The 25,679-nt window shown below is 23.6% G+C and overlaps 3 protein-coding genes across 3 annotated transcripts; all 3 read right to left on the reverse strand.

The window, feature by feature from the left end:
* Window positions 1-236: 236 nt before the first annotated feature.
* Phum_PHUM175010 (elongation factor Tu, putative) lies at window positions 237-2,817 on the reverse strand (the record flags this gene model as incomplete). Its single annotated transcript, XM_002425078.1, has 9 exons — window positions 237-441; window positions 551-696; window positions 779-930; window positions 1,057-1,317; window positions 1,417-1,660; window positions 1,786-1,952; window positions 2,039-2,204; window positions 2,411-2,463; window positions 2,778-2,817. 9 exons carry the CDS (start codon window positions 2,815-2,817, stop codon window positions 237-239), a joined length of 1,434 nt encoding a protein of 477 aa, XP_002425123.1.
* Window positions 2,818-3,696: 879 nt separating this feature from the next.
* Window positions 3,697-5,690, reverse strand: Phum_PHUM175020 (protoheme IX farnesyltransferase, putative; the record flags this gene model as incomplete). Its single annotated transcript, XM_002425079.1, has 8 exons — window positions 3,697-3,980; window positions 4,098-4,232; window positions 4,337-4,516; window positions 4,618-4,793; window positions 4,877-5,072; window positions 5,157-5,421; window positions 5,545-5,568; window positions 5,646-5,690. 8 exons carry the CDS (start codon window positions 5,688-5,690, stop codon window positions 3,697-3,699), a joined length of 1,305 nt encoding a protein of 434 aa, XP_002425124.1.
* A 459-nt stretch (window positions 5,691-6,149) lies between these two features.
* Window positions 6,150-8,514, reverse strand: Phum_PHUM175030 (Peroxisome assembly protein, putative; the record flags this gene model as incomplete). Its single annotated transcript, XM_002425080.1, has 6 exons — window positions 6,150-6,188; window positions 6,739-6,971; window positions 7,331-7,670; window positions 7,829-8,077; window positions 8,164-8,321; window positions 8,403-8,514. The coding sequence occupies 6 exons, from the start codon at window positions 8,512-8,514 to the stop codon at window positions 6,150-6,152; spliced, it is 1,131 nt and encodes a 376-aa protein (XP_002425125.1).
* Between the last annotated feature and the right edge of the window lie 17,165 nt (window positions 8,515-25,679).

Raw genomic sequence — 25,679 nt, forward strand, 5'->3', positions numbered from 1 at the left:
TAAATTAGAACTTACACATGTTTCAACTTAAAATTACCACAAATAATCAATTTAATTACTGATAAGTAATATAAATATTTTATAAGGTTGACTAACTTCATCAATATAACATAAAATTACAAAAACTAAAAAAGTGATTTTTTGTAATTCACAATACACAAATTCTGAAAATAGTAACTCAACATGTTTCAATTATTTGTGTTTTTTTGAATAAGAAGCAAAGTCTGCATTATAAACTATTTGTTTGCTGCTGCTGCTGCTTTTTGAGCCAATATTTTTTCTTTTCTTTTCTTACTAGAGGTCATAAAATCAAGCTCATCTTTAGACAAACGAGGAAGAATGTTTGTAACAACACCTGTTCCAACAGTGCCACTTCCATCTCTTAAAGTAAATCTTGTTCCTTTCTCAAGAACCATTCCTTTGAAAAGATTAAGAATCATTCTGAGAAAAAAAAAAAAAGAATGATTATTTAAAGAAAATTAAGGAAAATGTTTTGCAATAATATTATTTTAAAATAAAATTTTTATTTTTATCAGTAATTTTTTCTTACTTTCCATCTTCTCCTGGCATTAAAAATTCTTTATCCAGAATTCGTATTTGCGTTGTTACATCCCATGTTCTAGAAAACATTTGAAGTTGCATTAAATTATTACAGGGTTTCGTTCTACCCCCTTCCTCCTTATTTAAAAGGTAAACCTGCGAAGGGATAAAAAAAAAAAAAAAAAATTTAAACCAAATATAAAATACAAACAGTAATATTAAATAATTTTATTTTTACCTGAGCTTCCACATTATCCTGCAAAGACAACACTCCAGGTTTAGAAACAATCATTCCTCTTGAAAGTTCTTCTCTTTTAATGTTTTTAATTAAAGCTCCCATTTGATCTCCTGCTTCAGCCTCATTTAAAATTTTATGATACATTTCAATTCCTTAAAAATACAATGAACGTTTAAAACAAAATTAATATTTCATTTAATTAAAAAACTAATACTAATTAAATTAAGTACAAATATTTATAATTAAGGTTGTACAAGTCAAAATTTAGGTAAATATACCGGTTATAGTTGTTTTAAAGGTTTTATTGTATCCCAGAATTTCACACTCCATTCCTTTTTTAACTTTTCCTCTTTCGAGTAATCCAGAAACGACCACTCCCCTTCCTGGTATTTGATAAACTCCATCGATTGCCACAAGAAAGGGTAAATCTAACGCACGCACTGGATCTGGAAAATATTCGTCTATTGCATCTAATAATTTTAATATAGAATTAGCACCTATTTCAGGTTTTTCTCCTTCCAAAGCACAAAGAGCAGACCCTGAAAAAAATTAAAAATTTTTTTTTATATAATTTCTTCTTCCAATTTCCATCTTAATATTACCTTCTATAGTTTCTAATTCTATTTTAAAGTTATTACCTTTAATAACTGGTGTTTTATCTCCATCGAAACCCATTGCAGTCAATAACTCCCTAATTTCAACTTCTACCAATTCCACCATTTCTTCATCTGCAGCATCTACTTTATTAATAAAAACTACAATATTTTGAATACCAATTTGTTTGGCCAAAAGTAAATGCTCTTTAGTTTGAGGCATGGCTCCATCTGTAGCAGCTATTACTAAAATCCCACCATCCATTTGAGAAGTACCGCTAATCATGTTCTACAACATGAAATTAAAATTAATTTAAGAATAATTAGAATAATATCTCTTAAAAAAATCATAAACATAATAACAAATCTTAGAAAAATAAAATGAAAATAATGTTTTAGTCGAATAAAACATACTTTTACATAATCTGAATGCCCAGGACAATCTGTATGACTGTAATGTCTTTTTTCTGTTTGATACTCAACATGAGCAATATTTATTGTAATTCCTCTTTTTTTCTCTTCAGGGGCGTTGTCAATTTCATCATAGGCTTTAACACTAGCCAATTTTTTTGATGCCAATACTATATTAAAATAAAATGTAATTATTCAAATTATAATTGCTTTTCATACTTAAAATAATGTATGTTTCTGTATATGATTTACAAACCTTTTGTAATTGCTGCAGTAAGTGTGGTTTTTCCATGATCGACATGACCAATAGTTCCAACGTTGCAATGTACTTTGTTTCTTTCAAATACTTTTTTTTCAGCATAATTCCTTTTGATATTAGTTAAAGGAAATTTTACAATCTTGTTGAATGAAATGCATTTGAACTGAAACAAAAGCATAAGTTTACAAAAGCTTTATTTGAATCCATTTAAAATTTTAATGTTAGGTTAAATGTAATTCAAAAAGTAAAATAAATTGAACTCGGAGTAGTTGTGTTATTATAAGTATTTATTTTTTAATAAAAGCACATGGCAAGGTTTTTATTAAAATATCTACTAACTTATTTTTAAAAAACAATGAATTTACTTACCGTTCCAGTAATTTCTTTACATGTACTGAAACTTTTTCCAGTGAGCTTTAGCCCTAAAATGAAAAAGAAATACTTTTATGTAGCTTTGTACAAAAAAAGATTTTACTATCGTAATTTTAATGAAATATTTAAAGTTTGAGCATTTAAAATTTATTATTTTTTAAAAAGATATCAATAAATTTATAGAAAAATAAAACAAAAGCTCAAACACGTTCTTTATAATACTTTTCCGGCTTTGTAGAAATAAAGTATAGTAAGATTAAAACTTTTGTCAATTTAATTTTATAACATCAGGTTGATTTATCTTACATTTTTATAAAATGTAAATATTAAATAGTTATGGGAAAAACGGGAGATTTTTGTTTACCTGAATAATAAAATATTCTTCCTCCTATAATAGACGCCATTTTTAGAAATTTTAAAAAAATGGCGCATTGAGTGTATTCGAAAATCAATTTACAAGTTTAATACATCAAAAAATTATTTTTAATCACGATGATTTACTTATTACTGATTCAATCATTTCATTTTACACCGTTCATTTATTTTTGAAAAATTTTCTAAACGCGACACTTTATAATAATAAATAACACGTTTTCATATTGAAAAAACGTTCATTGATAGTATTAATTATTGCATAACGAAAAACTATTCAAAATCCTAACAAATCACATTTGAAAAATTTAGCACTTGGAAATTTAACTTTTATTTTATGTGAATGTGTATATTTTAAATTAAAAAACAAATTAGTATTCTGATTATAGCAAATAATAGATAATATTTTAAAAACGTATTTTTATAAAAATTATTTATTTACTTCTTTTATTCTGTAAATTTAAAAGTACAATAATGTTTTATGAATTTTAAATGGATTCATATTTCCGGCAATTATTTTTGAAATTTAGGATTATTAATGATGACTTATTTACAAATAATATAATAAAATAAAAAAAATGTAAATTTAAATATTTAAAAAATATATTTGTACAATATGTACATTTTCTGATCACTAAATAATATCACTAAAAAATTGCATTTAATATTTTATTTTTAAATTAAAATACCCACTTAATAAATTTCAAATGTTAAAAAGACAGAATTAAAAAAAAACTGAAGAAAATTTTATTAAACATATCATCTTTGTATTGTATGAATTTCACTTTTATGTAAATACAGCTTTTATTAATATTATCGTTACCTCTTTTCTTTTATCAAGCCGAGTTGATTTCCCTTTTCTAAAATACCCAAACTAATTTGACTGATATATATTAAGTGATACTTTTCATTCATCTAACCTGAGCGTGTAAAGTGGCACCCAAAGCTAAACCGGAAAAACCAGAGGATGGTCTTGTTTCCAATCCCAAGTTATATTTTTTTTTCGATTCGTTCACTTTTTCTTCATCTGTATTCGTAATGGCTTCTAAATTGGTAACTTTTTGAGCCATGATAGAATTTAAAAGTTCTTTTTTCGTCATAAGCATAAGTACCATCAAAAGTGGTAAGTGAAGAAGTGAAAAACGAAATAATTTTCTAGAATTTTTACTGTCTGACTCTTTGAAAAATTTGTAACCTGAAAATTTTAATTTTTATCTTAGTTTATTTTTTCTTTGCAAAAATATAATTGAAATAAATTAAAAATCATTGTATCTGATAAAAAAAGAAAAAGTAGATTTTTAGACAATGTTACCTAAATAAACAAAATATAAATTAATTGGTAAAGATAATACACCAAAAGTCCAATGAGTTACACTGAATAGTGGGGCTAGACTAGAAATTGCAGTAATTCCTATTGTATACCTAAGAGCTGTTTTCCTACATAAATCTAAAAACAAAAAATTATAGTACATATTAATAATGATATATTAACTACAAAAAAAATTATTGATATTTATTTAGATTATTAAATTAAAATATTTCGATTAATACCAGGGTTTGTAACTGCCATCATTCTATAGCCTGCTCTAGAATAATCAGGTCTCAGATTCCAAGACAAAGCATTAAAATGTGGAAACTGCCAAGCATATAATATTCCACCCAAAATCAAGGATCCAGCATCCAATCTACCATGAGAAGCAGCCCATCCCATTAAAGGAGGAATAGCACCAACTGCAGAAAATAAAAAAAAATAATAGCAATATAATTTTCCCATTAAAATGGTGGCATTACATAAAAATTGCAATTAATTTAAAAAAATAATAAGAATTTACCAATGGAGCCAACCCAAGTATTGCCAATACTGATTCGTTTCAGAGGAGTATATATACTTGTGTACAAAAATAAATTTGAAGCACCGAGTAAAGCTGTTAAAGGATTAGCACCAACATATAATATAACAAGACCAAGAGAACCAGTGACAGTTGCAAATCCAACAGCATGTAGTGGCCTAAATATAAAATATAAAAGCTAAAAATAGAAAAAAATAAAAAAAAAAAAAAAAAAAATCATGCCTTGAAAAAATAAACATACGTCAAGTAACCTTGAACCAACACTCGATTTCTCGTTCTTGACATCTGAGCATCGAATGGCACTTCCAAAAACTGATTTATCGAATTAGCAGCACTAGAAACTAAACCTGTTCCGAGAGCACAGCTCAAAAATGATGTTAATTCAAAGGCACCTGGAGCCATGGCATAACCCATCATAGAGGTCATAACAACCAAAGCTGAAATGCATGAAATATTATTTTTTTTAAAAAAAATTCACTTGTAATTTAAACTGAATAAAAAAAAATGTACTTAATACTTACATGTTAACCTAAATTTTGATAATTTTAAGTAATAGTGCCCTAATTTTGAAGTGTCAAGTTCTATTTCTTTCCATTTTAAACTTTTACTTTCGGAAACGTTTTCACTTTTTAAATTATCTACTAAAAAGTGGTTTTTAACTTGCCCCGATTTTACATTTAACTGTAAAAACTCATTTTTTTCGTTATTTTGTACGTCGTTGACAGAAAATTTAATAACGTCATCTGATTTCGTCTGTTCGGTTTTTGGTAGAGCTTTGTAAGACCTCTGAAAAAAAACAAAAAAATTTAAACGGTATAATTTATTTTATCAGAAATTTAAATGTGTACTAACATTGAAATTAATTAATATTTATTTGCATACTGCGTAATTGTTTTTTTTTATTTTTACGTAAAAAACACGTACGAATCTCCTCTTTTAAATTAAATTGAATAAATAAATTCAATTGAAATACTCACAAATAATTTATAAATATCTTTTGAATTTCGTACTTGACATGGTGATTTTAAAATATGCCATGAACATTGCCAATACATTATTTGATTAATGTTATTATTCGGGAAAAAAGATTTTTCCCATGATCGCAATATTTTTTATCCCTTAGTTTAAAAAAAAAAAAAAATTCATTATAATAAAATAATTAAATATATATTTTTTTGAATCATTTAAGAAATGTATGCAACTGACTATATTAAGATAAATAACTACTCCATAGTATATTTCTGCTAGCAAATCATCACTAAATTTTTGCAAAAAAACTGACGTCAAATTTGCCGCTTCATTTATATATCTTATGTGTAAAAATTTAAGCGCCAAAAAAATTTGCACTATTAAATTTTTAAAATAAAAATTTCCTTCATCATTTTATTAAAGTCTCCTATTTATTTTATTGATAGTTAAATAATAATATTATTTCTTCTCTCTGGCCTTATTTTTATGTATAAATTTGTCGTTTTGTGTCTTTAACAAAAACAACGTCGTGAGTACATTATTGTTTAATGTTTACATTCACTTCTTAAATGATACTTACTTGACTACTTTTTGTTAAAGAAAAATTTTACACAATTAATTTTATCTCATTCCTTAAATTATTTGTATTATTGTACAAAATAAATTTATTATTTAACGAAATAAATATTTAAAACAATAATTAATAGATTTAAAATATTTACAATAAGTTACAATAATTTTTTTTATGCAAAAAAAAAAAAAAAAAAAAATTAATTTAAACTTAGCAACCTTGATTACATAAAAAATCTGATTGTAGTTAAACTTTCATTTTGATTAAATATTTACTGTTTTACATTTTAACGTTATTTATTTTTAAACTATTATTATTATTATTATTATTATTTAGCGTTTTTTGTGACATAAAAAATGAGCTATGGCAAGCGGAATAGCTCGAGTTATAAAAGTTTCCAAGTTTTCATTTGGTTTTTTTACTATGTCCGCTTTAACTCTCCTTATGGTTTTTGTTTTTTGTTTTTGTTTATTATCATTCGTTTTAATTTTGACTGAATTTTTTCTGATTTTTTTATTTCCTTTTTTCCTCGGCATGAATTCCGCCGTTTTCCTTTCAAACACTTGAAATATTTCCTTGTCATATTTTTTCCTTGAATCACTTTTGCTCAAAACCTCATAAGCTGAAACTATATCTCTAAATTTTTGTGCACTCGTTGCAGATCCATTATTCCTATCTGGATGATGTATTTTGGATAATCTATAGTAAGCCGTTTTTATATCAGTCAAAGATGCAGAAGGAGTTAATCCTAACGACTTATAATGATTCCACCTCACAGATTCATTTGCTATTAAAACTTTAAAGCAATGGAAAACTTTTTGACAACTCCATCTTGAAAGCATAATAATACCAAAAATAATTTATTAAATAAAAATTAATAAATACATATCAAAAAAAAAAAATGTGAGTATGATAATAAAAAAAAATTTTAATAAAACAAGGTGCTAAGCTTACAAAAAAGTCTAATCAAAATTGGTGAATGTTTTTTAAATTTTGTCCACCATTTTATTTATTCACTTGTTTGTTACAATTTTTGATTTTAATTAATATTATGTAAATAGAATGGTTCCTTTTCATAAAACACTTTATAAAATCATTAACAATATAATTTTTTTATACACATAAATAATTTATATTTTTAATTTCTGTAATTACGAATAAAAACAACTCTCGATGGCTGAACACTCTGCCTGCAGAGTGGACATTTAGCCTGCGATTGTAACCATGATATTATGCATGACCAACAAAACAAATGACCACAGGGAGTCACACTTGTATTTTTTCTAATATTAAGACACAAAGGACATTTATTTGTAACTGTTATTATTTCTTTCGAATCTTTGGTAACATTCGCATCCTCTTTTTGAACATCAAAATCTTTAAGGTTCATCAATGTGAAAAAAAAATTTAATAAAACGCAAATAAAAGAAACTATTCCAATTAGCTTGAAAGAAAAAATAGACAATTTGTCTTTTAACCAATACCTAATTAAAGCCTAGAAAAAAATAGGTTCAAATTAACTTATTAATATTCGATTGATGATAATAACAAACAATAAAATAGTCATTATTAGTTTTTACTTTACTTTTAGGTACTTTCAGTACCTACTCATTATCAGTTTTTACTTACTACAAAATAAATATATTAACTTACATATTTAATGCCAGTTAAACGCTTAGAAATATGATAAAAACTTCCATTCATGTAAAAATATGCTATGTGACCCTTGATTATTAATGGCAAAAAAACTTTTAATACATTTAAAAATTTCAGAATTTGAATTTTTGATAATAAAAAAAACTGTTCATCATCTGATAATTTAATCATTTCTGAACTACTTTCGATAAAATCATTAATCAAATGATTTCCACAATTGCTAAAAATTATAGACAAAAACTGAAGCTGCAAAATAAACTTTACCATTAAACTATGCATTTTATAAAAAAAAAAAAAAACAAGTTAAAAAAATAAAAGTAATTTAATCTTACATATTTATCAGGTAGTGCACTTCTCGAATTATTAACTTGTACAATTCCAGTAAATTCTTCGCCCAAAGTTTGTAAGTTTAACATTGTCGTAAGAGAATCATACAAAATTTTAGTAGCAGTTTGAACTGCATCTTTATATTTAATCCATTTTCTTATTCCTAATGTAAATATAATTTATAGTTAAAATTATGATTTTTCAAAACGATTAATTTTAAATTAACGTTCGTGAAATAACATACCACAAATCAATTGTAAAAGTTCTGATGAATCTTGAGAGAGTTGCTCTTTGAAATTTTCATCTCGTTGAACGGCTCTCAAAATTTCAGCTCTTTCCGATTCCGTTAATTGCATTTTATAGAAAAATAAAATTTTATTAATTACATATTTACTTCACGTTACGTACATTTATTCAATCAACATAAAATTCATCGTGACTTTAGAAAACAATAAACAATTTAAAAGCATTAACGGTTTATTTACTCTGTGACAGAAAATAACTACCTCATTATTCTATGAGATTTTGTTTCACTCGGGGGAACTTGAACGTACATTTTTCGTTACCAATATGCGTACTTAAGAAATTAAATCTTAAAAATATTTTTTATTCTGAAAAGTTTTAAAATTTTAATACAAGAAAAAAAATTATTGTAACGGTTTATTATCAAATAAAATATTGAAAAAAAAACAAAAAACGATTTAAAAAAAAATTAATTAAAAAATAATTAAAACACATATTGCAAAAGTAAAAAATTATGCAATTGTAAAATAGAAAAGTTATTTATTACTTTTTCGTAATCATTCAATTTAAAAAATTTAAATATTTTTTTGATTGAAAAAAAGCAAAATAATAATAATAATAACGATTTATAATAACCGTTTTTAAAATTCACACGAATTTCTTAAAAAAAAATTTTAATGAATGAATTTTTTATAAATTTTTTATCATGCATTTTATTTTTAATAAAATTATTTACTTGAAACAACCCATATTATAAAATTTTTTAAATAAATTTAGTCATTTAATTTATAAATTATAAATAATAATAATAATAATTGAAAATCAATCTTTTGATTCGTTTATATAATAATACAATTCGTAACGTATTATTTTCCCTCCATTTTTTTTGAAATTTTGATTTACTCTAATTCTTTTCTAAAATTTTTTTTTCTTACCCAATAAATTTATTTTCTTCCTATTAAACTTTTTATAAAACCCCTCTCCCTCTCCCAAAAACAAAAAAAATTTTACTATTTAAAAAAATTAATTATCAATACCCAAAACGTAAATTTAAAAAAAAAAAAATTAAAATATCAAATATGGGGTGAAAGTTGAAAACACTTTAAAAAAATTTTTTTCGATGGCCACATAAAAGAAAAATTTATAATTCTTATAACGTTTAATGTGTGACTTCTGCTTTCGTTTTAGAATAAATTATTATTATTATTTCTTTTAATAACTAATTATTTTCATTGTTTTTTTTTTTTTTTTTTTTTTCGAACAATTAAAAAAATTTATTCGACGGGTCACGTTTTTTCTTTCTATTTCCACGTGTTTTGATTTGTTGACCTGTAAATTTTTACCTTTTAAAATTTCATTTTTAACCGTCTTTAAAAAATTTTTTTTTTGCTTTGTAATCGTTATTTAAAAATAATTTTTTTTAACATGTACACAAATTCGAATCAATAATTCCCCCCCCCCTCCCCGTGAGACGTTTTTTTTAAATCACATTCTCGTTCACGATTTAATCCAATATTTATCATTATTATTATTATTATTATTATTATTATTAATAAATAAATGCAAGTAATATTATATATACGAACGGTAGAAAGTTAATAAAATTATTCTCAAATGACTTTCACAATGCCATTATATACGTTTATGCGTTTAAAATAAAAATAAATAAATAAATAATATTTTATTTATTGCTAACGAAAAAAGAAAATCGTTTTATCGATTTATCGATTTCAAATCCAACCTATTATTATTATTTATTTATTTTTCATTGAATGAATTATACACGTTTCAAATAATTTTTTTATTTATTATTAAAATAATACTAAACAAAGGAAGGGCATTTAAAAAATTTCCGTAACGTTTTTTTTTTTTTTACAACAGCACACGAAGGCCCCCTACTTCTTACTTCCTACCTTCCACCCTCCCCCCAATTATTTAATAATAATAATTATTTTACGAGAAAAAAAAACATAAAAAAAAAACTTCCTCAATTTAAAAAAAAATGAAAAACCTTCGTTTTAAACGGTTTTTTTTTTTTAACAAATTCAATCAATGTGATTAATTTTATTCTCACGTCATTTTTTTTTCTTATCGTTTAATAATAATAATAATAAAACACAAGCAGACGATTTTTTTAATTGTAAAAAAAAAAAAAATTAATTGAAATTGATTTGAAACTTCACGAAGAATTCCTTAGGAAAAAAAAATTTTTTTCAATATATAAATTCGAATTCTAATATACAAATTAATTAATTAATTATTATTAATTAATAAGTTTTCATAACGGGAAAATATTTTCTTCTTATTATTATTATTATTATTATTATTACATTGAAATTTTTTTATTAACGTAATTAAAAAAAAAAAAAAGGAGAAAAGGGGAAAACGCATCAACGATTTTTTTTTCCCCTCGGGTTTTAATTTAATTTTTTTTTATTTCTTCCCTCATTATTAACAAAAAAAAAAAAAAGAAAATAATAATAATGATGATGATTTTTTAAAATCGATTAATTATTAAAGTGAAAAATAAAATAATAATAATAATATAAAAAGGTGAAATTATTAATGGAGTGAGACGAAAGTAATAAAAAAAAAAAAAAAAGAAAAGGAAATTTTTTGAGTATTGCCAAAAAATTTTCTCCATTCCCGAGAAATTGAAATTGAAATTGAAATTTTTTTTGATTTTTGAAATGAAAAGTAAAAAAAAAAGAAAAATTTGTTAGTTTTTGGCTCGAACGTTATAAATTTACGGTGCCAAAATAAAAAAAAAATAAAAAAAACTAACAGAAAGTTATGAAAAAAAAATCATCACGCATAAAAATGACAAAAAAAGCCCCCCCCCCTCAAAAAAAAAAAGAAAAAAACGAAAGCGATTTTTTTCCCTTCTTCTTTCCATTAATTGTAAAAAAAAATAATCGTTTTGTAATAAATAATTAATTAATTATAAATAAATAAATAAATAAAATTCGTTAAGTCATAGATATTATTATTATTAATTTTTTTTTTGTTTCTAATGACACGTTTTCAACCCGATTAAAAATTTTTTTTTTTTTTTAGTATCTTTAAACAATTCAAACCCAAATTTTTAAATAAATTATTTGCGAACCAACCTCTCTCACTCTCTCTAAATTAAAACTATTTATAATAATAATATTAATAATAATAATAATAATAATAATTTATCTAGAAGAATATTTAAAAGAGAGTGAGAGTGAATAATACACATATGTATTATAATCACATGTACCTGGATAAAAAAAAAAAAAAACTGGAAGTGGTGGTGGAGTTTAGGTATTGTCTACATGAAACAAACGATTTTTATAACCAGTCGGTACCTGTACGACTTTGGTAAAAGTTCTCCAAAGGAGAGTTTACACACAATTATGTATAATAATAAATAAATAAATAAATAAAACGAAATTTTTTTTTCTGTTTTGTTTTTTTTTTTAATTTTAAATTTTTAAACAAACGAAAGTTTCGCGTTTAAGTGAAATTTTTTTTTTTAAACTAAAAAGTTTTTTTATTTTCACATTTGAAAAGTGTTTAAAGTGTAAAATTATTTATGTCGTCATAAAACTACATAATATTATTATTATTATTATTGTCTGGATAATTTAAACTCAATTTATTTATATTTAAAAAAATTAAGTTTTTTTTTATTTCCCTTGGATATACCTGATAGAAATAAAAGTGGCTTCAGCAAAGGTGAGTTTCAAAAAAAAAAAAAAAAATTTACTAACTAACTCTTACTTTCAATAAACGTGTTATCCATTTCATTATCATCATTATCATTATTATCATCATTATCGACGTCATTTTCGCTTTTATTTGTTTACATAAAAATTTATTAAAATTATTTTCCATGTTAAATAAGAAACGGTTAACACATACGTACGTAGTAGTTTTTGGTTTTCCTTTTGTTTTTTCCTTTTAATGATATCATATCAATAATGATAATGATAATAAATAGATTAAAAAAAGAAGTTACATTTCCGATATTGAAATATATACTAAAACCATAATTACAAAACCTATTGTACCTTTTTTTTTTTTTTTTTTTTAAATGGTGACTGTACAAAAATAATTTTTTTTCTCCTTCGTTTTTAATTTGTTCTTTTTTCAAAAACGTTTACATTCACCTGATAATAATACTTATTATTATTATTATTAGTGTTTTTTTTATAATTGTTAATTTTTACTTAAGAGAGAGAGAGAGAGAGAGAAGGTAATTTAAAAAAGAGTATTTTAATTTTAAAATGACGAATGATTTACTATTACTAAAAATTAAAGTAATAAATAAAAGAAGAAGAGAATTATTTAAATGATTCGGTTGTAATTGTTTTATAACAAACATTGGTTGGTTGTTGTTGTTGTTGCTTGTGTAGTTATCAGCATCTGTCAAAATGAATCAAGAATAAGTTTTTCAGGTATCGAAAAAACTATTATTATTTCCAGTCTTGTATATTTTAATCCAAATATTTTTTACAAGTGAGTGCGTGTGTGTGTGTGTGCGTCGTCAGTGTGGGTAAGTCTTTGGTAAAAAAAAAAAAAATTCAGGTAATAAAATGTGGTAAGGAAGGTTATTTGTAGGCTGTTTTAGAAAGGATTTTAAAATGAAAAACAAAGAATTGTGAAACGATTTAAAAGGAAAAAAAATTTTTTTTCTAAATAAAAACGAAAGTAAAATATTTAATAAATCGATCCAATTTGTTTTTTTAAATTTAAAAAAATATAAAAAACCCAAATTTAATATATATATTAATAAATTAATTTTATTCATCTATTGACACGACAAGAGAAAATTTTGTTTCGTGACAAACATTAAAAAAAAAAATTATTATTATTATCCTTTCCTTTCCTTTTCTTTTTTTTTTTTTTAAATTTTATTTTGTGGTTTTTTTTTTTTTGTAAAGGAAAATTTTATCATTGAAATTTTTTTCCACAAAATATATATTAAATTGACCTAAGGTTTAAATAACGTGGGAAATTTAGGTCAACTTACTTTCCATATGATCCGATTTGTTTTCTTTTAATTAACAGCGAAACATATTTTTAAAAAAAATCGTGAATGTTTTTTCAACCCGTGCCAAAGAAAGTTTTTTTTTTTTTTTTTGTTTTTAAACCTAAACGTGAATTCTAAATTTTTTTTTTTTTTTTTAAATACATAATTAAAACTAATTTAAATAAAAATAAAACGACGGCGTCCATTTTCTTTTTTGTTCCAGTAAAAAGAAAAAGTTTTTTTTTTAAAAAACAATTACAATATATTTAAATTCAAAAAATTATTCCAGAAATTTTTTCCCATTTAAAAAAAAATTAATAATAATTTTACCCCGTGAAATTATATCATATTAATACCCCCCTCTCTCACCCACTCTCACCTCCACCCCCGGCCCTGTTTTTCTCCAGTACGAGATTCATCATTAATAAATTCTTTCCATAAATTTTTTTTCTCCAGTTGCTTAATCGAATTGTATCATTTAATTGATATTTAGAGCGTGAAAAAACGTTGCAATCAAATAAAAAATCATTATTATTATTATTTATTACTCTATCGAATATGATAATGATAATAATAATATTAATTATTATTGTTTTAAATACGTTTCGAAATTTTATGATTCAAATTCTCGTCATCACTAAAAAAAAAAAAGCATTTTTTTTTTAAGCAGACGACAAAAAAAAAATCAAAGCATTAAATGAATTTCTTTCGTTATAAATTATTATTATTATTATTATTAAGGTTTAACCGAACCTTAACCTGACAACAAAAAAAATTTTCCATTTTACTTTTTAAAAAAATGTAAACGAAAACACGAAAATTTATTCCCACGAATTAAATTAATTTTTTTTTTGTTTCAAACGGAAAATTTCAGGTAGCAAATTTATTTTTGTTTTGCGGCAACAGGTCGATTAAGGGTCAAAGTCAAAAATATAATAAAACGTTTGGAATTGTGACAATAATAATAATAATATTTTGTTTTCAAAGACCTTCCGACAAGCAAAAAAAAAAAAAAAAAAATTAACAATTAATTATTTTTTTTACAAATCTCGACGGCATTGATTTTTATTATTATTATTATTTACACCGCAAAATTTAATTAATTAATTTATTTATTTATTTTTTCACACTCTAATACTTTCCAGAATGAAATTATTCGGTTCGTTAAATTTAAAATATCATTAATATATCAATTATATAACGATTTTATAAAAAAATTAATAAAACTAATAATTTATTATATCATTTTTTTTTTACAGTTGAATCTCTCTCTCTCTCTCTCAAAAAAAAAAAAACAATATGGTTCCTCGCTTATTGCTTAATATTATTATTATTATTATTATTTCCACACACGAACGAAAAACACACAAAAAAAAAAAAATTATTTATAATATTAACCTAAATAAGAAAATGAATTCTATATCGTGTTTCGAAAATAAAAATAAAAAATTTTTTTCTTTCGTCTTTTTATAAAAACGATTTAAATAATAATAATAATAATAATAATTACATTTTCGCAAAATATAACTTTCGATAGTTTTTTGTTATAAAAACAAACAAAAATTTTTCGTCATTTCCGGTTAAATAATTTAAAGGGATTTTCTGTCTCTCTCTCTCTCTCTCTTTTTGTAATAATACCGACCTCGACCTTTAAACTCATTTTTATTTGTCTTATTAACAGTCTCGACGTGATATGGTTTATTATAACAGTAAATTTTCCGACAACGCAGGGTCGTTTATTAATAATAATAATGATAATAACGGGTTTTAGGGTTTTATTTTTGGTTTTAGAAAGAAATTCAATTCGCTGACGAATTAAATAATTTTTTTTTATTTCCTATTGACCTTTTTTTTTTTTTTAAATCAAGTTGAAAGTAGAATTTTCATTCGAAATTATATTATAAATAAAAAGAAACCGAAAAAAAAAAGAATTTTTTTTTTATTTCGTCTCCCTGTTTCCCACAGCCTTGTATTCCCATATAAACCTAAGTTCGTACCTGAGGCGTCCACGCCCAAAACTCTCCAATGGGAGGGAATTTCTCAATCGTCTGAAAACAATCATAAATTGATCTCTCGTTTTTTTTATTTTCACGGTCGATTTTTTTTTTTTTTCTTTTTAACTGGCGAGTATTATACGAAAATGATAATAATAATAATGAAAAAAAAGCATTGCGGAAAGACGAATTATTTTATATTAAAAAAAAAAAAAAAAAACTACTGGAAAAGTGGCAACACCCAAAATATTGCCAACCCAACGATTATTTTTCCAACTCGTGTTCTTCGTTAATTAATTTTTTTTTTTTTTTCTTGTAAATTATTATGAGAAAATTTTTCTCTTTTTCCTTTTTTTTTTTCTTGTTTTGTTTTGACTCAGCAGTGATAATTTTAATAAAATAAATTTCTTGCCAACTAAATAAATAAATAAATAAATAAATAATTTTTAAAAAAAAAAACCTTGAAAAAAATTTTCCTTTTTGTTTGTCTTTTAAATAAACCAATTATTTAAAATAAAAAAATTTAAAATCGAATAGAATTTAACGGTGATTTCATTTTTTTCTTGTTTTTTTACTCTATGACATCGCGCCATTTGAAAATGTAAACAAAAAAACATAACCTAAATTGGTTAAAAATTATTTTTTATATTTCTAACATAAAAACGATCAATTTGTAATTTTTTTTTCTTTTTCTATGACGTAAGAAAATTGTTATAGAGATATATGTAATAATAATGATAATAATAATAATAATAATAATAATAATAGTTATCGTGTTATCGTGAGGGTAAAATGATGATAATAAAAATTTTTAGTATGTTATTATTTTTGATTTTTGATTTTTTTATGTCCGTCTCGAGTTATTTTTTTTTTTTGGCGTGACATTTGACCCCAAAAGTTCGTTAGTTTCATAATTAAAAATCATCAGATAAAACAAAATAAAAATATGATTTTTTTTTTCAATGAACAATCACGAATGATAATATAATATGTATAAATTTTTTTTTCTACCTGATATTCTGTGCTCACAATTATTAAATAACTTCATTGATTTACCCAACCTGAACTTGTCAGAGACCTGCCCAATCAATTTTTTTTTTTTTTTTTTAACATCACGAAAAATTTAAATTTTCAAAAAAAAACAATTAATAATAATAATAATAATAATAATAATAATAATAATAATAATATATAATAATTAATATTAGATAAAAATTTGTTTATTATTAAATTATTTATATCGCGTAATACGAAATAGAAAATTAGGTCATGGAATTTAACCGAAAAAAAAATAAAAAATTTTAACCGACGGATAATAATAATAAAAAATTCAAATTTTGTTTTTGTAAAAAAAAAAAAAAAAAAACTGGAATCCAGATGTAAACAATAAAATTTAAAGATAGATAATCTTAATACGACCCTGACCAAAGTCAGTTGGTTTTGTTTTTGTTTGCATCAATTAAAAATTATTTTCTTTTGTTTTTAATATAAAAAAAAAAAAAACGGCAACTACATTGCATCGTGTCATTTTTTTATAATAAAAATATCATTTGTTTATTATTATTATTATCATTATTTAAAAACAATTTATAATATATAAATAATTTTGAATTCGAGGCCCGTAATAGTTTTAATATAATTTCATTTAAAAAGAGTTTTTAAGGCTTAAAATTTTATTATTTGATTTTTTGATCAACGTGTCATTAGAAAATATGAATAATAATAATAAAAAAAAAAAAAATACTCACATAGGATTTTCTGGAAAAGGCGAGGGAAAAAGGTAGAAAGAAAACCTTGTTGTTGTTGTTCGTCCTTCACCCTAAAAAAAAAAAGAAGAAAAAGTGAACCTTAAATCGTAAATTTTATTTTTTTTCTTTCTAATTCGATGAAGAGGTTATACTTTGGATCATCATATAAAAAAAAACCTGATACACATTCAGGTTCGACCTGTTTATTACGTAAAAATTCGCAGTATGCAATTATTCGATCATTGTTTTTTTAACTTGCTAATAATCTCTCTCATTTATTTATTTATTTTTTTTGAATTTTCCACTTTTGGTAAAAAAAAAAAAAAAAAAAAAAAATGGTTTCGATACGTACTTCCTTTACCTCGGGGGGCCGAGGGGGAGGCGGTAGGGGAGGGGGGCATATTGGAAAGTTTTTTTTTTTTTTTTTTTTACTTTGAATGAAATTTTTTTTTTTTTGTATGTAAAAAAAAACACCTTAAACGTGTTAAAAATTATAATACTTAATATGGGGAAATGTATAATTAATAACTTATTAAATAATATATTGTATAAAAAAAAAAAATAATAATAATAATAATAATTAATTTATTTAAACGATTTCAGTTTCTTTTCCATGTGCCAAACCTTTTTTTTTTTTTTTTTTTTTTGGAAAGTTTAAAAAGAAATGATTTTTTTTTATTATGGTAAAACAAAAGAAACAAATGATGATGATGATGATGATAATGATGATGAGTAAAACATGTGATTTATAATAATAATAATAATTTAAAAAAAAAAAATATATATATAATGTAAAAACGTTGTTTGTTGTCATGAATAAATAAAGGTGTAACGAGTATAATATAATAAGGCGAGGCAAACGCAATAATATTTATATTAACAAATTATTGTCGAATCATTTTGTAACAGTTGTTACCAACCAACCAAAAAAAAAAAAAAAAAGGGCAAAAATAACGGGCTAATTGAACCCATAATATAAAATACGGGTCAAAAAAATCGTGCTCTTTACAAAACAGTTCAAAACTTCCTTAAGAAACAACAACAACAATAATAATAATAATAATAAAATGGTTATTTGTTAAACTAAAAAACTAAAATAAAAAAAAACCGGTCCTATAAAAACCTAATTTTTTCTTTCGATGATCTAATTAATGGCGGCGAAGGTCTTTATCACAGAAAAAAAATAATAAAAATCCGTTCGATTGTAATTGCTTTACTTAAAAATAAATGTGTGAAATTTTTTTTTGAAAATGTCTCAACCATTCCGCCATATTAAAAAAAAAAAAAAAAAACCTGGAAGCCATTAAATCAAACGACGACGACATTTAAAAAATTTCATAATAATATTTAACCGGGGTAAAACGTTCGTTACAAAAAATCTATTTCGCGGTTTTTTGAACGTTCGGCACGTGCAAAAAATTATTTTACAATACATTGTATTAATCGTGTGTGAAAATGCAATAATAATAATAATAATAATAATAATAATAAATTATTATTCGTAAATTTGTATTACGTAAAAAAAAAAAAAAAAAAACAAGAGCAATCGTTCCGAGGTTAACAATAAAAAAAAAAAAAAAATTGACCAAAATTTATTACTATTATTATTATTATTATTATTAGAAAATATGAGATTTCGACGCGTGGAAATAAAAATGCCCAAATAAATAATAATAATAATAAGTGATTACATTGTTTTTTTTACTCTATGAAAAAAAAAGAGAAATTTTCGAAACGATTTCAATATGAAGAACGGCTTTAAAATTTTTTGTTTTTTTTTTTAGCTTATTAAAAGGCATTGAAATGGATTATACAAGTGAAATTTTTATTATTTTTTTTTATACTTTGTCTTCTAGTTCCACGTTCGTTTATTATTTACACGTTTGTCTAGTACCACTTTAAAGTTTTAGTTAAAAAATTCGCTCACTTTTTTCTTTTAAATATTTAAATAATAATTATTCATTACTTTTTAAAAATTATTCGGATGATGTGTATTATGAAAAATGTAAAATTCCCTCGGGATCATAAATTCACAATTTGCGAGAGAGAGAGACGAGTAGGTAGGTAGGTAGGTATGGGGGGCAATGTAACCTTAAGGCGGTTATCGTACTTGACTATGGGAGTGGTACTCTCATTCCCATCGAATACCTCCCAAAAAAAAAAAAAAAAATGGTAACGCGATTACAATAGTTATAGATAAATAACCGGTCTAATATCACGAAATTTCTTCATCTCCTCCTCCTACTCCTCCCCCTCCCTCCCTCCCTTTAATTTTTTTTATTATTATTTGCAAATCATAAACGTAAAAAAAAAAAATTATTATTTTTTTAACTTTTATTTATTAAAAAGAAGATTCGTGCAAACAACAAACACGTTTTTTTTTTTGTGGTGACAGAACAGTCGATCGATACTTTCACTTTTTACATAACAAACACGCACGTACACACGCACGCATGCACGCACACACATATCGATTTTATTGATGATTTTTTTTTTTCCGGTTCAATTAAATTGCAATATGGCGGTGCCGTAAAATATATCTCGACGGTTATTTTCGAGAGAAAAAAAAATTTTTTTTTTTTTTTAATTGTTTAAAATTTAAACAAAGGTTGAATCCCACTCGTGAAAATGTTCAAAGGGAAAATTTTTATTTTTTTTCCGAGAGAAATTTAACTTTCACTTAAAAATTTAATCCCATCGAATTAATTTCTTTTTTTTCTTTTTTCGGTTAAACTATTCACTTTATTTTTATAAATTCACTCAAAAAAATAGTAACACGTGCGTTTTTTATTTTTATATACACACGCACACGCACAATTATTATTATTATTATTAAAAATAATTAAGGTGAAAACTTTGTTGTGTTTTTTTGTTAAGAGGAACCCAAAAAAAAAAAAAAAAAAAATTTCTTTTGATATAAAAATAAATTTTTTTTGACGTAACGATTTAAAAAAAAGTTTTTTTTTCTTTCGAGTTTTATACATTTCGATCCATCGATCGATCGATCGATTGTTTAATAAATTAATAATAATAATAATAAATCAAATTAAAAAATCCATACGCAAAATAATTCATTTTATAATTATTTATAAATATATTTCATAATTATTCGTCCATTTTTTTTTCATTTTTTCAAGGTTTAACATGTAAAAATTTTTTTTTATATTAAATTTACCATTTTTGCATTCACTTGTTTTCTACAAAAAAAAAAACAAAGCGTGGTAATAATTTTATTTAATTAAAATAAGGGTAAAAACAAGTTTTGTTAAAAAAAAAAATAAAAAAATTATTAAACATGCCAAGTTTAGATTGTTGTCTCTTAATAATAATAAAAGAATCTTGAAGGTCAGTAAAAATTACCGTATTTTTCTTTTCCTCGAAGGAAAAATGTAAAAAGAAGCTTTAAATTACTAAGAGAATGTAAAAAAAAAAAATGATTTAAATTTTATAGCAAGCAGACGACAAAAACAAACTAAATATTAATGATATTTAAGAGAGCAAAACTATAAACGATAGCAAAATATATATATTATTAATTATGATTAATGCTTTCTTTCTTTCTAAAATAAATTCCATTTGATATATCTGCCACACATTTTTTTTTTATTAATAAAATGACGTCATATTTAATATTTCGTAATAATAATAATAATAATGATTTACATATAAACAATTACGAGAAAAAAAATGCGTCAGTTATTTTAAAAATTAAAAATCGTTTTAAATATTCTCGAAAAATCGTTTTAATAAAAAAAATTAATTTTTTTTTTCTGGCTACGTTTAAAGGCAATTTAAAAACAGTTACAAGGTCTTTACTGGAAGAATATTTTTTTTTAAAAGAAAAATAAAATCTGGAATCTCGGTCACGAAAAATACGTGCGTGTGTGTGTGCGCGTGCGTGCGTGTGACTAAATCACACGAATAAGAAAAAAAAAATCGAAAAAATTAGGTTGGTCAATGACTAACTAGATAAATAATTTATTTATAATAATGAATTTCTCGAATGATCTTGATGGAAAAATATTAGAACGAGATTAGTACGCACAAGTACGCACGTACTAAAATGGAAAATCGGAACGGAAAATATATAAACCCCCCCTACCTCCGCTACCCCCCGGTTAAGAAAACGTCCTTTTAAAAATGTACTTGCTCCTTTTTTTAATATGATAAACGACAATTTTATTAATTTAAAATCCCTGAAAATTAAAATAATTCACACCTGTCCGATTAACGTTTTAATTAAAATAATAATAATAATAATATTGTAATTAATATATTTAAAAATGGCCTCCCAAAAATAAATAAATCAATAAAGGACAAAAATTAAAAAAAAAAAAGCGTTAAAGCAATTTTTTTTTTATTGATTTTTCAACGATCGAAAAAAAATTTAAAAATTCTTTTTAAAAAAATGATGTCAAAGGTCATAACAATATATTATCATTATTACGATGGTTCCCGCAGCGTTGTAGAAAAAAGTTGAAAAATTTTACATCAATTAATAGGGAATATTTTATTACCGGGTCGAAATTGGTCAAGCGAATATTCTAGAACCGGTGTATTTCACACTAGATAAATTATTATTCGAAAAGAGGTTACCTTACGCGGACGACGTTACGTAATAAAAAAAAAAAGAAAATTTCATTATTATTATTATTATTAAAACGCTCTTGAAATACCGAAGGTGCGTGTGTGTGACGGAAGAAGGTTAAAAATCGAAAAATTCATTTATCCGTAATTGATCGATCGATCGATTTGTCAATTTAATTTCTAATAATTGTATCAGACAATAACGTTTTGGATTAAGAAGGATTATCCCCACCTTAATCCCTTTTTTTTCGAACGTAATAGAAATCACATTTACGAACAAGAAAAGAATAAAATACAAACGCACTCACTCACTCACTCACTCACGCATATTCTTACACGTGAGAAGGAAATGATGATGATGATGATGAACATTTTAAAAACAGGTCCTACCAACTTACATAATTAAAAAAAAAAAAAAAATCATCATCAAATTTTAAATGCTAATAACCTTTTCCAAACGTTGAATTCCAACAACATCGATATTACCCACATTATTATTATTATTTTTTTTTTCCGTTCGAAATTAATAAAGTAATAATAATGATAATGATAATTCTTCTTCTTTTCTCTCCAAGATTACCCAATATTAAATAAATAAATAAATTATCGTTTTTAATAAGGAAAAAATTACTTATGATTATTGAGTAATAAAATATATATAAGTTAAATTACCGTAAAAAAATTATTTTTTAACGGTTTTTTTTGTGGGTTTTTTAAAAAAAAAAAATTAATTTTTAACCTTAATTAATTTAGCCAACTTTCCAAAAAAAAAAAAAAATGAAAATTATAAATACATAAATAAATAAATAAATAATCAATTATGTAATGTCGCATACATGCATGTCATCAACGATGATTCCATTTAAAAAAAAAAAAACGTTAACGTTACTGAATAAGGACACCACAACATATAATCATTATTATTATTAATATCAAAATGGCGGATTTTTTTCCATTACTATTTAAAAATCAAATTATTTTGGAATTTAATAAATAATTACTCTAAATTATTTTTTCCCTTACGATTCACTTAAATTAGGTCTCGAAACTATCACTTCATTCACTTACCCTTGACACTATCCTTCTTTTATTAAATTTAAATTATTATAATTATTAAATTTTTTTTTTTTTTTTAATCGAACTTGCCGGAATTTAATTTTAATATTATTATTATTATTATCATTATCATTATCATTAATTAAGTAGAACATTAAAACAAAAAAAAAAAATTTAAATTTGTAGCAATGAAAAATTAATGTTGTAAATTACATGTGAGATAGAAACGTATAAAAAAAAAAATGTTTTCCCCCCTTTCCTTCCCTCTCTCTGTTAAGTTGGTATCACTTTTGTTTGCTACCTGTACAAAATAAGACTATGTGATATTTGTTTTTTTTTTTCTAGAAAAAATTTATTCTGTCGCAACCTATATTTTATAAAAAAAAAAAAACAAGTTTTCTAGAAATATTTATATTTTTTTTTCACTTTTTTGATTTTATCCGTATGTTTTTATATAAAAAAAAAATTATTCAAAGGCCGACATGTTTTTTTTTTTTTAACGCCCGATCGAAGTGTAAAAATAATAATAATAATTTTACTTTATTTCAGGTTCGGTTTAAAATAAAACCGGAAGTAATTATTGTATCGGTTGGAAAATTTTAAAGTTAAGGGAAAAAAAAACAAATAAATTAAAATAAATCGTGAGAAAACACGATTTATTTTAATTTTCCTCTTTCCACGTTTTCCAGTAATGCCAACAAGAGAATTTTTTTTTGGAATTTAATTTTTAAATTTTCTGATGGAAAACTTTAAAAAAAAAAAAATGTCATCCATTAAAGGTTTTCGTAATTAAATAAATAATTTGACCTTCGTTACGTAAACATAATCCCATAATGAAAAAGAAAAGTTTTTTTTTTTCGTATAAAATTTATGTCGCATCTCGTGCGCGTGCGAATGATAATAATAATGGCAGCAGAAAGAGTTTTTTTTTTGGGGGGGGGGTCAATTTAATGGTAAAAACGTGATACCTCACGCTAATTAACAAACAAAAAAAAGTATCGTTATCAATTTTACATAATTAATTTATTATTTGTAAATAATAAATGAAGGATCAAAAAAAAGAAAGACAGACAGACAGAAAGAAAAACCTTGAAAATTATTATTATTATTATTAATAAATTAATACGGCCGTCATTTCTCTTGTCTGCCACAAATTAGCCAATCATAATAATGATTTTTTGATTTGCCAAAAAAAAAAAAAAAAATTTTTTTTACTTTCATTTTTTTTTTTTCCTACATACTCGGCCATAAACAACAACAACAACAACTCACACACACGCACGCACACACACACACACACGCACGCATTCCTATTTGTCGTGACAATTTTCAATGGCAATAAACACGTGTGGACACGTTTAAATTGCCCGGGGGAGGGGAAAAAAAAAAACGTCGTTGGCGTATTACGAACAAAAGGATAATAAAGGATTAAAAGTTAATCCGGGGATTATAAATCATATGTAATTTTATCATTTAATACAAATATAACGTTTTTTTTTAAATATTATTTTCAGTTTCGGGATTAATAAAAAAAAAATTTTCTTACGTGAAAATATTTTTAAATAAATTACCGATCCGGAAGGGTGGGTGGGGGGAGAGGGAGGAAATAATAATAATTAATTATTGTTTAAGCAATGTTGAAAGAAAATTTTTTTTTATTATTATTTTTAAGATTCAACGATTCGAAAATTTTTTAAATATATTTGTTGTTGTTGTTATTGAATAAAAGTAATTAAACATTATTATAAACATCCATGATTATAAATTAAAAAAAGAAAAAAAAGTTTCCATCTTGATTTATAATAAAAGAAAAGAAAAAAGAAAAAAAAAAGTTTTGTTTTCGATCAAATACCTGTGAAGGATTTTACGACATTTAACCTTGTATTCCTTTACTATTATTATTATTATTATTATTATTATTATTATTATTATTATTATTATTATTATTCTATTGTTAAAGATTGATTTTTTAAATAATTGTTGATCTTGTCAGAGCTTATTTGATATCTAAAACCGAATTTTCTAACCTTTTATTTGATATTATTATACTTGTGAGAGGAATGAAAGAAAAAAAAAAATGTTGATGTTATATCACAATTGTTCGAAAATAAAACGATGGAATATCATTAGAATATTATGAAATTACTTATTGCCAACATTAAAAAAAAAAAAAAAAGCGGAATTTTTCTAAAGTATTCACCGTAAATTCACGCCGATTTTGTTAATTCAAGATGGCGGATTTGGAAAAAATTATTGTTGTTGTCTTTTAGCGTTTTGTTCGTTTTGTATTCAAAAAAAAAAAAATGGATACCACCGTTTTAATTTTCCTCGAACCTGATTAAAACCTTTTTTCGCGCCTTTTAATTAATTATCAGGCAGACAACAAAACATAGAAATATAAACAAACACAACCGGCCCGACCAGGTCAAATATTTTCAATAGAGAAAAAATTGTATTTTTGTTTAAAAAGGGAAACGGCGTCGTACAAACAATTAAATTTTTATTTTGTTTGTTGTCTACAAGTAACAAGCCTTTATATGCAAGAGAAATAAAAGAAATACAAACAAACAAACAACATTAAAAACTTTAAACTTTACGTCGATAATAATAAATCTTTCAATTTAAATATCAATACAAAGTCGTAAAAAAAAAAAAAAAAACTTTAATAATACGGTATTTATTAATAAATAAAATTTTTTCCGCGTTTAACATAAATTAATAAGTAATAATAATAATAATAATAATAATTACGTAAAAAAATATACAAATGCGTCATGATGAACTCTTAATAAAATATTTACTTTTGAATTGTTTAACGTAAAAAAAAAAAATTAAAATCCCAGGAAATTTATTATTATTATTATTATTATATACAATATAATCCTTGGTTT

The sequence above is a fragment of the Pediculus humanus genome, genomic scaffold (genome assembly GCF_000006295.1).
Source record: "Pediculus humanus corporis 1103172107521 genomic scaffold, whole genome shotgun sequence".
In the NCBI taxonomy this organism is placed as follows: domain Eukaryota; kingdom Metazoa; phylum Arthropoda; class Insecta; order Psocodea; family Pediculidae; genus Pediculus; species Pediculus humanus.